The sequence below is a fragment of the Melospiza melodia genome, chromosome 2 (assembly GCF_035770615.1).
Source record: "Melospiza melodia melodia isolate bMelMel2 chromosome 2, bMelMel2.pri, whole genome shotgun sequence".
In the NCBI taxonomy this organism is placed as follows: Eukaryota; Metazoa; Chordata; class Aves; order Passeriformes; family Passerellidae; genus Melospiza; species Melospiza melodia.
This window is the reverse complement of record NC_086195.1, coordinates 18,475,822-18,489,779: the sequence shown is the minus strand read 5'-3', so window position 1 is coordinate 18,489,779 and position 13,958 is coordinate 18,475,822. Positions and strand designations below refer to the sequence as shown.

The window sequence follows — 13,958 nt, the reverse complement described above, 5'->3', positions numbered from 1 at the left end:
CTTAAAACCATGTGTCCCATTACCAGGCGTTTCAGCTTTTGGATTATTTGGTTCGGTATTGTACACAAAACATTCACTGGTGCTTTAGTGGAGAGCATATTTTACTAACCTGATGTCGTCTTCTCTGTCTCTGCTCTGCTCAGCCAGGGCTGAGTGTGTGCTTTGCTGTGAGTGCTGTGAGTGCCTGCTTTGCTCACACATTTTGTCCCCACAGCTCGAGGGGGAGATGAGCCCAGCCTCTGAGGTGTTAAGATTTGGTCTTGATCCTTTGAACTCTAAGTATGGGGCTTTAGATGAAATCTGTACATGTCTAACGTATTTTTTCCTTTCTAATTTTAGGCTCACTTTAACCTTGTCCTGTCCCATGGACTTGAAGAATTTTCCTATGGATGTACAGACATGTACAATGCAGCTCGAGAGCTGTGAGTGCTCAGTTGCCTTATCTATCAAATAACAAGTTTTTACCCTAGCATTCAGTGATTAGATTGTATTTACATCACCACATTTGTGTGGTGAGACTCAGTATTCCTGTTTCGTAAGGGAATTATGTTTACCACCATAATGTGAGGGTTGCCTGTTTCTGTGCTGTTCCTGCTCCCTTATCCTTCTCCCTCCTGGATCACATCACCTTACCCATCAGAGGTGCATCACTTCCAGGGGTAAATGCAGCAATTCTCCCTGTATTCTGCACCCTGTGTGAGAGAAATTACTAAACCTCAGGAAAGTGAGAACGATTATTACACAGCCAGGGATTTGCTATGTCCGACCGAGTCAGGCTCACTTTTGGGAAATGGAAATGAAATACCCAGGAAGCAGAGTTCCTATTAGTGATTCCTAAGCTGGTGTGCTGCACCCAGGCAAGGCAGGGGCTGGGGAACAGCACACACCCTCCACGTTGCGCAGCACACACCTCAGCACTGCCTCCACCTGCCCAGGTAACAATCACACAAACCCAGCAGTGGCTCAGCTTTGGCAATCCAGTGATCCTTCCCAGTATTCAGTAGGTACCAGCCCATCCTGAATTTTTTTATTTTATTTATTTAGTGGAGAAAGGATTTAGCTGTATGGCTATGAACTGTGGGCTGCCACCTGCCTTTGTGCCCACAGAATCTTAGACTTCAGAATATAATAGTGTTTACTTCTTGCTTTTAATAGAGTAATGGTGTAGTTATAGCAACCGACAACTAAGAGGAGTTGTGCTGTTAATTGAACAGTTTGAAAATGTAACTGAGACAACACATGTTGCAATAAAAGGCATGCTTCTCAGACATAAGAACATTTGCTCTTTTCTGGTCAGTTGCCATCTAATAGACTGATTCCTTTATTGCAGTTGGCTACACCATGAATGATCTGATATTTGAGTGGCTAAGTGATGGACCTGTGCAAGTTGCAGAGGGTTTAACTTTGCCACAGTTTATTTTAAAAGAAGATAAAGAACTTGGTTATTGCACAAAGCATTACAACACTGGTGAGCATTATTCTATTTTTTTCTATCAGTTGTTGCAAAGGTATCTCTTGTCATTTTGTAATGGAAAAATATGGGTAAAATTAAAAAAAATAGATTAAAATTCGATTCAGTCACACTTCTTTTTAAATCAGAATAGAAAGAAATTTTCTCTGTTATTATTTTGAAAGATTTAATTTCAAAGTTCAGTTTAATTTCTTTTAAGTATTCTAATGTCCTTAAAATCATTGAAGTATTTAAAATATTAAAAAACTGATAAAAAATCTAATTGTTTTGATATTCTTAAAATTAAACTTTTTAACAAACTTACTCTTTTATTAAATATTGTTTAATCACTTTTAAAGTGCTGATTTTTCTGAACTTAGTTTCTTTCTCCAGCATATCATATTTCCAATGAGGAAAAATATTAAATTTTCACCAGCCTTTATGTGTAGTCTAATTTATGAGATGTAGCATGTGAAAAGACAATATTTTCATTGCTGATCTGAATAGTGTACAGACATGGAATGTTGGGAAATTAGGTGTTTGTTTAATACTCTTAAGTTTTGTTCTTTCATTTGCTGTTTAGGAGTCTATAATGCTGTGGTTTTTAGCTTTAGTTTTACAGAGAAGAGGAAACTGTTAAAATTTTGATTTAGCTGCTTGGAGTTTATTTAATGGGGACAGCATTTATAGAACTGTTTTCTGGGTGCTTTCTGGGATTAAATATAATCCCTCTCATCTAAAATAGCTTTTTCATCATTTCAGCATAAGAGCTGATCTGGTTGCATCAAATGCATTTGTTTTAGTCTATGAAATAATACAATATGAGGTGTTCTGCCTCTGCCAAAAATAATATCACATTTATTTCTTAGGAAAATTGTTTGGTTTAATTTTTATAAATGCAGGCTCTCATTTTGGAGCCCAAAGTACCAAGGAAGGAGAACTTTGTGATTGGCACCCCCACCACTTTCTTCTCTGCAGTTTGCTCCTTCAGGTTTAGTGTGAAATTAAAATGTGAATAAAACTTATTACTCAGCCTTCTCCTAAACTCACTGTCCAGGCTGTGCCACAAAGTCTGGAGAGCCTGTGACAGATGGTGCACTTGTGCCATTGCTGCCACAGGTGGCCACCACTGCCCTTCCCAGTCCCCTGGCCAGGAACAGCCTCTGCCCAGGTCTGAGCATCTGCCTTTTCAGCCACTCACTCATTACAGAGCTTCTGGGCTCTCAGAGGATATTATTCAGCTTCCACTCCTTTCTTTGTCAAACAACCTCTGCACTCCCCTTTGTGCTGACTCTTGCACCCCCCATTCAGCATTGTAGACCACCAGAAAAATATAGGGACAGCATAGAAAAGGAGCAAACAGTCTAATTTCCCCTGAAAGGGTGAAGGAGGCAAAAAGCATCTGTGTTCATTTTCCAACCAACACAAAAGGGCTTGAAACCATTAGCATGACACTTTAGGAATGAGAGGCTCTCCTGCAGCCTGCCTGGAGTGAGTACCCAGCCCAGAGTAATTCTGAGAGCAGCACAGTGATTGCATTAGTGGCCGATGAGCTGTTGCAGCTCAGGGCTCTGCATCTCCTGCTGCACAACTGCTTCCCCTGTCAGGCACCCCAAAACCTCTGTCCCCCAGGGCTGCTGTGCAGCAGCTATCACTTGCTTGAAGAATCTCTCGCCTCCCACAAGGGATTGGTTTAGGCTTCCTGGAGTAAGATTTTTAGCAAAATTCAAAGTAGACTTTGAGTTGATTCTGCTGTGAGACATTATCCACAGACAGAGGCAAGTGACATTGGCAGAATGAGGAGTGTGATCTACCCTAGGACTGTTAGAGCAGTAGTTTACAATTTCTCTGTTCAAACATGATTGCTTAATCTCATGCCTCTAAAAGACCAAAATGCTGTCCCCTTTTAATACTTAATATTATATTTGACTAAAATAAAAGCTAAATGAATTTTGAGAAGAGAAACATTATGTGATATTTTCTGGAGGTGAAACAATTGTGCTAATATTCATTTTCTCAGTTAATATGGAGAACTGGGCACAGTATACTTCAGTGCTCCCGCACTTCCCCCAAGCTGGTATGCAACAAGTGGCTGACCAGTGTTTGTGTGTCAGGATCTGCCAACTGTATTAGGTTAGGAAAAAGGCCACACATCTAACTTATATTCAGAAAACGAGATAAAAATGTGCAAAAAGCATTTATGAAAGTAATTTCATGTTCTAGGAAAGTTTACATGCATTGAAGTCAAGTTTCATTTGGAGCGTCAGATGGGATACTATTTAATCCAGATGTACATTCCTAGCCTGCTGATTGTCATTTTATCCTGGGTTTCTTTCTGGATCAACATGGATGCTGCTCCAGCCAGAGTTGCACTGGGCATCACTACAGTTTTGACAATGACCACGCAAAGCTCAGGATCAAGAGCTTCTCTCCCAAAAGTAAGGAAATAATTTTGTACCATGAATTTGCTCTTAATAAGAAATGTATGTGCTATTCCTTTAAATTTCACAAAGATCTGTGTAAATATGGATCTGATAAGGGTACATGAGAAAGTGGTAACAGTGTGGTGTTAAATTTGCAATACCCTTCTTGCATTTGAATTAAGGAATGTTTCTGCTGTTTTGGTGGATGGCTGAATGGTGCAGCAGTGTGAATTTTTAATGAGTTTCTACTAGTTTTGACACTTAGGAATGTTTAGAAACCAGATTTTCTGAGGTATTTAGGTATCTCGCGGGATTTGTTTCAGACTGGGGACTTTAAAAACACTGGACTGTTAGACTCTTGTGTATCTTGATGTTTCTAGATTTGGCACTTAGTCCAATGAATATATAAATATATCCTCCAGAAATGTATATATAAAATACATGTTTGTAACATATATGCAACTAAAAGATTTCTTCGGTGAACCTTTTTAGTGGAGAACTGCTAGTGTCTTTGTTTCACAGCAGAATTTGTCCATATTCCACTCATTCAAGTGTCAGCTGAAGACCTTCATCCTATCTATGCACAAAAATATCCTCTCATTCAAATTTTGTGGTCTGTTAAATCCCGGCCAGATGCTGTAGATGAATTTACAGATTAAAGACTGGATTCTCTGTTTAGTCAGGCTGACAGCTCTTTTTAGCATAGGCACAGCCCAAATACCTCTGATAACAGCATTCCCAGCCAAATTCAATGTGCAAGGTTTTATACAATTTTCTCGAAGGGATTTCAGAGGTAGGAAAGTTTGCAATAGTCTAAGGAGTTATGAGATACACTCCCTGAAGAGTCCTTTTCCAGCAGTCCAGCATCAAAGGGACTGGGATCAGACTATCAATGAAAAGCACACATTTTGAGTGTTTGTGTAGATCATGGTCCATTCCAAGAAAGCAGGCTGTATATTGTGATGCTTCACCCTCAGTGTTACATTTGGTCTCATTCCAAATGGGAAAGTTGTGCAAGTGGAGGGAAACTTCAAAAAATATAGGGAAACTCCAAAAGATGCACGGATTGTCTTACTCCTCTGTTAGTAATGAGAAAGTATCACTTAAAAATCTGATGAGTATATTTAGTTCAGCTTCCCTTATTCACTTGGAGAGATGCATAATTTTCCATACAAACTGAAAGCCTCTCATATATTAACTCAGAATTTCAAACTGAAAATTCATTAAACATTTTTTCAGACAATTCAGTCCATATTACCAGTGAACGTTATGTAAAAAATTTCAGAAAAGATAATCTTGGCAAGAGCATACTGGCTCCTTAAATAATAAGTTTGGAATAGCTGAAGACTGCGTCTAGATGGCACAACATGAATCCATGTGAAATATTCCAAGTTTCTTATAAATTGCCTGGCTTGAGAAGTATAGATAATGGAATCACTGTAGTGGAGATTCCCACCCACATTTCCTACTGGGCAAACAAACCCCCTGACAAAAGCTCTGCAGTGCTGGTGTGCCCCAAATGCTTTCAAAGGCCTTTGATCCAACTGAAATGTTTTCCCTTTTGCATTCTGTTGTGTTTGAATAGAAAAGTATTTGCTGAGTGGGACAATGGGAAGATGCAAGATATGTTGACCATGATATGTTGATTATTGGAGAGGTTCTTCTCCAGCCTCAGGATTAAATACATTTATCTCATCAGCTGTCAGAGAATGGTGGTGCTCTGCTCATACTCCATCTTCTCCTATTCTGCTGTGTTCCTTTGCCAGAAAACAAGCACTAAGAAAAGTATTTCACCAGAAAGCCCAGTACAACTCATTTTAATCAGGCTGTTGCATTTTTTCTGTGTAATTCAGCTGAGCTTTATTTTATAGCTTTGATTTCTATATGTTAGTTAATGCTTGTGGGGGCTTTTGAAGGTGTGTCACTTGACTTAAAAATGTGATTCTAAGTAAATGCCAGCATTCCAGCCAGCTGACTCCCACCTTGGATGATTCAGGTGCTTGGAGAAACATGGGCACCATTCAGGTCCTGAATCACCAGTACCTGATTCCTTAGACATAGAAACAAGATTTTCTTGCTATTGCTATTCCAGGCATTTAGCTATTTAAAAACCCCATCTGTAACTTAATATGAAAATTGTATTTATTAATAAAATCTATCCAGCTGAAATGCACTTAGAAAAAAAAATATGAAAAAAATTGAATCAAATTAGTGTCAGATCTGAAGCTTCAAAATTCCTGTTTAAAAATAATGGTTTCCTAAGCCCTGACTACATATTGCCAAAACACAGAAAGTTTGCCTGCCAATGAAACATCCATTTAAAAGTTGTTACTAGCATGATTGTCTAACAGAATAAGATATTTCAGGAGGGTTATTTTTGCAAGAATATTGAAAAACACAGATGCAACTTTGCTTTGTGAAAGCAGCCTAGGATTGAATACAATATAACTTCCTCATCCTTCTTTGTGTCCTGTTCTTATTAATATAGATTTATGCAATTTAACTTTAATTTACCCAGTTTCATGCCAAGAGTTTTTTTCCATTCTTCTCTATTTTAATAGAGCTTTGCCACAGAAAACAACGAGGTATCACAACTTGCCAGCTTTAAAAGCAATAATTTCTTCACCTAAGAAAGACAAAGAAAAATTGTGATAAGATTCCTTAGGGTTTTTGTCTGTTTCCAAGTCACTATCTAAATGACTAAAGTGTTACTGTTTAGAAGCAATTACCTACGTATTGTTCTCAACCCTGGTGTAAGATAACACAACAATATTCTGTTTGCTTAAAATCACTCTTTTGCATATTAATAATTAACATTCATTTCCATACACTGATTTCATAATAGTAGGTCGTGGCCACACAGACATTAGGCACTCGGCTGTTGAAAATTAAACATAAGATTGAGATTGCTGAATAGAAAGGAAAGGAAAATGAAAGGAAATGAAAGAATGAAATTAATTCAATCTGAAGCTTATATTTGCTGCATATAAGAGAATTATCTAGAATGCACTCTTCTAAATGAAATATATTACTTTGGAATTTTTTTTAGTATTTCTGTGGAATTACTATATTTGGAATATTTTGTAATGCTGTCTAAGAATATGAGGTGAAATTCCAAGAAATATTCACCATGGAGCCAATCTCTTTTAAAGTGATGAAATTATTTTGTGTACGTTACAGAGAACTTGTGAGGCATCCAGCATCTGTTATTATTATTATTTTTGTTATTATTATGTTACCTGAATTGCCCTGTGTTAGGGGCTGGTAAAGAACTCATCCAGAAAGCTGGGGTGGAATTCCCTCCTTCCAGTTTGACTAATCCATCACTGGGATGTCCAGGAATGGTGATCCAAAATAGCAGGATTTCTATGATCAGTTCCTCTTCCCACATGTCCATATGTATAAGTACTACTCTCATCTGATATTCTCATGTCTGAATTCCCTGGTCACATCATCCCTTTCCACTTAGGAGCTCCATCTGGGTAATGTTTGTGCGCCCAGCTGCACCAGCGGCTCGTGCCCATCAGCCAGCTGAGCAGAAATCCTGGGTGCCAGCTGGGCAATCACTGTGACCACACAGCCACAGGGAATGTCCAGGTAACCCTGAGCTCCCTGTGTGAGCCCTGGGCATGGGGCAGGGCCATCCCTTGCACCTGGGCTGGGCTTTACCTCTGCAGAGGAGCTCCAGTTGTGAACCTGATGTGAGCGACTGTACATCCAGGCAGGGCCCAGCACGTGCTCATCCTCTGGAAGCGCCAGTCCCGTGGACCCAGAGGGCACCAGGTATCCATCAAAATAGGGACTGAGGGTTGTCTGGGCACCACAAGGGACACCAGGACATCTGTCTTTACTTACAGTCCCAGATGTGTACAAGATGGGGGGGTAAAGCGGGGGAATTCAAGGGCCAGCAGTGCAGAATTGTTAAGAAGTGTTACAAAACAGTTCTTTTCTTCAGAGCTTTGAAGCACCATTTTCTTGCTATTCTTTTTACTTGTAAATGGCTCTCCTGTTGAATCAACAGAATAAAAAGTTTGAAAGGATTTTCAAAAGAGGCATTTGAAAGAATAATGAGTTCTCTGCTGTGCCAGTTGTGTATTTTTCAGACTGCTTTCTTCTTAAAACACTTACATAAACCAAACCTTAGCAACAACAGTCCAAGAAAATGAGTTACTTTTAATGCCATAAAGCAAAACATTTCAGGATATTTTAAGTCAAGTGATGGCAACTGTGTTTTACACAGTTGCATAGCATTCATATTGTGTAGCTTTAATGCACAGTGCTTAATGAATGCATTTTCTGTCCCCAGAGAACAATCTGTGCAGAAAAAAGGCTCATTCAAAGCTCACCAAAACTTCTGGGAGTCCTTTCATTCACTTCATTTTGCTTTAAATCACTCCATATATTACCAAATGCAATAAAAGCATAGGTGCAGAGAATTGCAAAACCAAAGCCAAAGAAGTCTATCCCCTTTGGCAGCAAATGACTGTTTTTATGTGTCATCCACTGTCCCCCAGATATCTGGAGACTTTTACAGATTCTTTGACTTCTGGCAGGCCAGTCTTTCTTTTTTTGAATGTCAGAAGCTATCAAGTAAAGAAGATACAAGAACACGGCACTTTTGATTGTTTGGGTTTTTTTTTTTTTTAATTCAGGTTAAAATGATACCATTATAAGATGGAAAAAAAAAAAAAGAGGAGCAATACCAATAAGGACAAAGGAATAGATGCTATTATCAGTGATGATTTTGTTCTGTGTACATTTGCTTCCACAGGAAGTAGGGCACTAAAGGTGATCACTTACTGTTTCATTAGCAAAGCTCAGAGATGATACATTCTGGGGCAGCATTATGGTAAAAAAGCAATAATGAAGTAACTTGGAAGGGAAGCAATCTTTTGACAAATTGCTTTTAGTCTAGTCTCCGGATCTGAAGAGGAAATATGGAAGTAATTTGGCAATCATGAGATTTGTTAATTGGCACTTGGATTATGTGGGTGTCTGTGCATTTTACACACTGCTTAAGTGATTAAGACAACCCTATTGTAATAAGCTGTTTACAAATTCCTGCTGGAGACCTAATGGTCCTAAACCTTGGTACTTTAATGTGTCTGGTCTACATCACATATTTATGTATCCTGATAGTGTTACTGTAAACAAACTTCCAGTTTAAAAAAATTTGTTTAGAATCCTTGAGTATTTTATTGGTTGTCAGTTTTCTAAAAGAGTGAAAGAAGGTATCCTTTCCAAACTCTTGGGCAGTCAGGCCGCATTGTCAGGTAGCCATGAGGCGCTACTCTTCAATCATGTGCCTGCATGGAAATGTTTTAAGAGGCAGTCATTTTATTAATTTCCGGCATTCTTATGTAGCTTTCTTTTCTGTTCCCATTGTAGTTTTGACATACAACATATATTCCTTCTTTTACTAACACTAAGAGGTCTCGAAACCCACTTTAAGTCTTTTTTTGGGGAGGAGTGGGGGTTGACAAAGATAAGTACAACTAATTTTTGTATTGGGACAATATTTCAATATCCATTGGTGTATTCCACACAGTATTTGAATCTGGATATAGAAATCTGTTCTACTCTGTATGATGAAGGAAGTAATGTTCACTGAACCTCATTTTCAACAAAAAAGTTCTGAAAGTAAAAAAAAGCTTTTAAGTAAGTGGACATTTGTTTGCATACTGTGACTTATTGAGACAATTAAATGGATACAAACCAATTGGAACTAAATATAGACATCTGAGTGTAAGTAGAAGTCCTATAAAATGCTAGAAAAAAATTATTCCTTATGAGTAGTTTATAAGTACCTAATCATAACTTATAGTTCAGGAAAGGTGTTTTCTCGTTCTGTTCTACAGATTTTCATGTCATTTCTTTATTCTCACTTCATCTCCCTTTAAGTATGCATTCTCAATAGTGGTTTTGAGGCAGGATATTAATGTGTGTGTGCTTGAGGGCAGGAGGTTGTTAGAATGGCAGTGGGAGATGTGGTGCACGCATCAGATGATACATGGAGTACCAGGGAGAACTTTCCAGCCTCTTAAAATATTCACAGCACTGTGGCCATGCTAGTGCCAGCTTGAAAATACATCCTTGGCCCCACTTAAAAGAATCTGTGGTGCCCAGAAACTTCTCTGCTACTTCCAGGTACAGCAGCTGGTCTTGTTAAAGACGCCTTGTTTTCTTGAAAATTTTGCCCCTTTGAGACCTAGGTAGATACTTACAGAGCTAGTCTGTGCAGTTACAACTACACTGGGAGCAGAAATCTCAGTTAAAATTATGTTGGATGATCTTTGCCACAGTTTATATGCTGTGATCATGCATTCATAATAGGAAGAATTCTTTTTCTTCCATTCCACCACTGTTTCTAGTTCTATAAAACCAAAGTCTTCAGTATTCTGCATAGGTGAGAAGACAAAACCCAGCAGGATCCATTCTACTTGTGAGAAAAGCAGCAGGAAGAATGATATAAAAGTTAAAACACAGCACCTAAATCTGATGCTAGAAATTATCACATCATTCTGTTCAGCTTGGCTGCAGATATGTGGTACCATGAACAGTCTTTGGGCCTTGAAATGGTTATGTGTGGGTTCTGGAATTTCCCTCTGTCCTTCATTCTCTGCAAAGCTGACTGATGAGATATGACTGCTATGTTGTCTGATTAATACCAATACATTAGGATCTATAGCAGATTCTACTCTATGGAAGTGAAAAATGAATGAGTAAATCAGTCACCTTTTCCACTGTACTCATCTAAACTTCAAAGTTTACTTTTCTGTGTAGCGAAGACGGTGGTATTTACTGTACAACAAAAGCAGTAGTTGTTGTCATGACAGCTAAAAATATGCAATAAGATGTGTCTGAATACCTCTGGGATGTAGTTTGAGTACTCCTGGCACTTCCTCAGCAGGTTTTATAATGCATTCATCTGGGAGGGCTGGCATTCAGCAGAGCCTATTTTGAGCATCAAAGAAGGGTTGAAGTTATTGTGCACACCAGTCTGTTGATTGTTTCATAACCCTGGCACGATACTGGAGCCTTCAGCCTCATTGTCACACCCTTCAGGACTTTCTGGTGGCTTTTAGTGTCTCTCTGAGGAGTGCCTTCTGCTGCTCTTTCACAGACATAAGCACTGCAAACCCTCTCTGAAGCAGTGACCTACTCTGTTGTGGCTCATGCATTTCAAGTAATTGCAAGACTTGACTATTAGATCATCTTAGACTATTACTTATGAATATATTCTGTTAATATTTCATTTGCAATAATGTTGATGGGACCCCCTGGAGTCTGTGAAAACCATTTTCATTTGCAGTTTACCTCAAGGCTGCTGCCTTCCAGTCTGAATATCAGTGCTCACTGCACGTGGCTGCTGAAGCAGCTGGGCCATTGACGTCTTACTCCCAAAAGTTGGCTTTGAGTGACAATGGAACCATTTGAATTCTGTTACTTGAATGACAGGTCTTTCTTTTCCTTTTGGGAAACGTTTTCATGGGAAAAATAGTTGCTTCTTGATATTGATACTTAAAAGTATTAACTCCATCTTCTCCTCTCCCTCTTCCCTGCAAGGAAAACAGAGGGAGACAATTTACTTTTTCATGGATGCATCAAACAAACTTCTGCAGGAGCAGGAAATAAATAACTGAGTGTGTCTTGTTTTTACATAAAATATCTATGTCATGACAAAACTACAACTTTAATTCACCAATAGTGCGGCACAATAGTCTTTGCTGAATTAAGATCAGCTTTGGAAATTAAACAATTCTAAACCAGGTATTGCCAAGAAAATTATATAATTTTGGTTTCTAAGGCATGGCCGTGCATTCTAGAATGTGCCCTTATTCACAAACCCTTGTCTTAAAGTTTTAAACCGTGATGAAATATTGACTTTTTCTTCTTATTTCCTCTTCCTAGAAGCTTGGACTTAATTGAGATATCTTGTCTCAGAGAGAAGGGAGCATGAGAATAAAGGGCTTTGATCCTCAGTAGTTTCTATCTGGTGTTAGGCTGCCCTGCCCGTGAGAAACAGACATGGTGTGCTGTCTTCCCTCATTCTGCCAAAGGTTAAGGCTCTGGAGAGCAGAGCCAGAGCTTTCAGTATGTCTAGAGAGGAACATAATGACTAAGTCACAGCAGAAAATGTAAGCTAAGAAAAAGGGAGAGCACATAACAAATGTTGCTCAGTTCAATGATTCACAGAAAAGATAGTACAATTATGTTTCAACTAGTTATTGATAATGACACTTATAAGGAGAATATATCAATATTTGTCACTTATTGGAGAAACACTTTCTGTTATAAAGTTTAGAAACTAAAAATTGTCTTTAATTACTTCATTGATGTAAATTATTGCATTTTCTGTCCCTTTCCTGCAGAAGGGCACTTTTCTTTGTGTGTGTAATAGCAATTGGAATACTTTATTGATTGATTTGTACCAAAATTTTGTTAACAGTTCTACTGTTTAAATTTATCTGTGGTCATGAGGCATTGATGTCCATCCATTTCTTAAGGGATGATCAACTTGAAATCACCACTTAATTTCTGAGGGAACCACATAGACTGGTGACAGACTGCAATGAGAATACCACCCTCCTGGACCACACCATTCTATGCTTGAGTGTGCTCTGCTCATTAAAAAATGACTTAAAACCACTTTGATTTTCCATAGAACTGACAAAGAATATATGAAAAATTAAGAAAGTGAAGCAGCCGAAATGTCAGGATTATAATAAAAGCTCTTTAGAGTAAGACAAAAGCACTCTGTTCTGTTTCTTTTTCTAATTCAAACAATAAAAATACTCACTTGCTTTTTAAAGAAAGCTGTAGTTGTCTGACAGGATCTATTTTATGAGTTTGTTGGCTGCATTTTGCTGTCTCCTGAACATTCTAGCACAAACAGAGTCTGCTCAGAATGAAAACAAAATCCTGTCACTGGGAATGATGTGACTTCAGATGCTCAGGCTTTACTGCTGTCCTTATTTTTGCCAGGGCTCCCAAAGTCAAGGATGACAGGGTTATGTTGTGAAAATAGCCCAGATCAACTCATTTATGCATATATCTATGCCCAGATATGAAAAAAACCCCAAACCCAACATTGTTTTTATGTATCTCAAAAGTGATAAAATACCACTCTAGGAAGCTATATGGTCTCTTTTTTTTTGGATCTTTTTTTTTATCTACCCCATCTAGTGAGGGGGAAGAAAAACATATAATTATTCTCTTAATTTCTTAATTATTCCCTCTGAAGCTGCTTCATTTCTCATGTTTTAGTAACGGTGTAGTGTTGATTTTAACTGGGTATGCTTGCGGATTTTTGGTAAATGAGAATTTTCTTTCCTAACAATTTTCCAGTGCCCTGTTAGTATCAGGATAAACACTGCATTGCTCATGCTAGAAGTGTTCAGTGTCAGCTGCACAGCTGGAACAGACTGGGACAGCCTTCATTAACTGGAACAGCAGACAGATGTTTCACAAAAATGTGTGTGTTCTACACATCCTTCCAGGGAAGACCTGTAGCCTGGCAAATGATGTCAGGGTGAGTTGTTCAAAGGTAAAATTCTCTTGGTGAGTGCAGTTATAAGAGTGGATTAGCTTCTTACATCAATGAGGTTTCAGTAAAGGCTTTTTCCCAAATTGAAAGACATATCTAATTAAAGGCTGTGCATTGCCTGAATATGGGAACTTCACTTCATGGCAGCTCATCTGCCCAGCTTCATTCATGATTTCTGTGATTAGGCTGACTTCCTCCAGATGTACTTCCCTCTTAGTTAAAGCAAGGTGTTTTCTATAGCAGCTGTTGTCCACAGCAGAGTTCAAAATCATCTTACCCAGCTCCTCTGTCTGCCATCTGTGAAAGAGACTTTTAAAATACGTCCTTGGCATTGCTGGCTGCTGTTCTCATTGTGATTTTTTTTCCCCTTCAATTTATACTCTTCTGAGATGCTCTTCTAAACAAAAGGCAAGTGAAAATCACCCTGAAGAGAGAATGAAAGTGAATTTTCAGATATGCTATCTCCAGCTAAAAATGAATTCTGCAGTTTACAGCTAAAATCAAATAAATAGTTCTTCCTTTCTCCTCTTTGTGTAGT

General features: G+C 38.5%; 1 protein-coding gene across 7 annotated transcripts in view; it reads left to right on the top strand.

Moving 5' to 3' along the window:
* Nucleotides 1-13,958, top strand: part of GLRA2 (glycine receptor alpha 2) — a 121,093-nt gene that overhangs the window by 44,914 nt on the left and 62,221 nt on the right. For 6 of the 7 annotated variants that reach the window (XM_063183169.1, XM_063183204.1, XM_063183164.1 and 3 more), the window contains exons 5-7: nt 340-422; nt 1,331-1,468; nt 3,674-3,888. In XM_063183169.1, coding sequence (XP_063039239.1) covers nt 340-422; nt 1,331-1,468; nt 3,674-3,888 — 436 coding nt within the window. The remainder of the gene's footprint in view (nt 1-339; nt 423-1,330; nt 1,469-3,673; nt 3,889-13,958) is intronic. The other variant, XM_063183196.1, reaches the window with a different exon arrangement.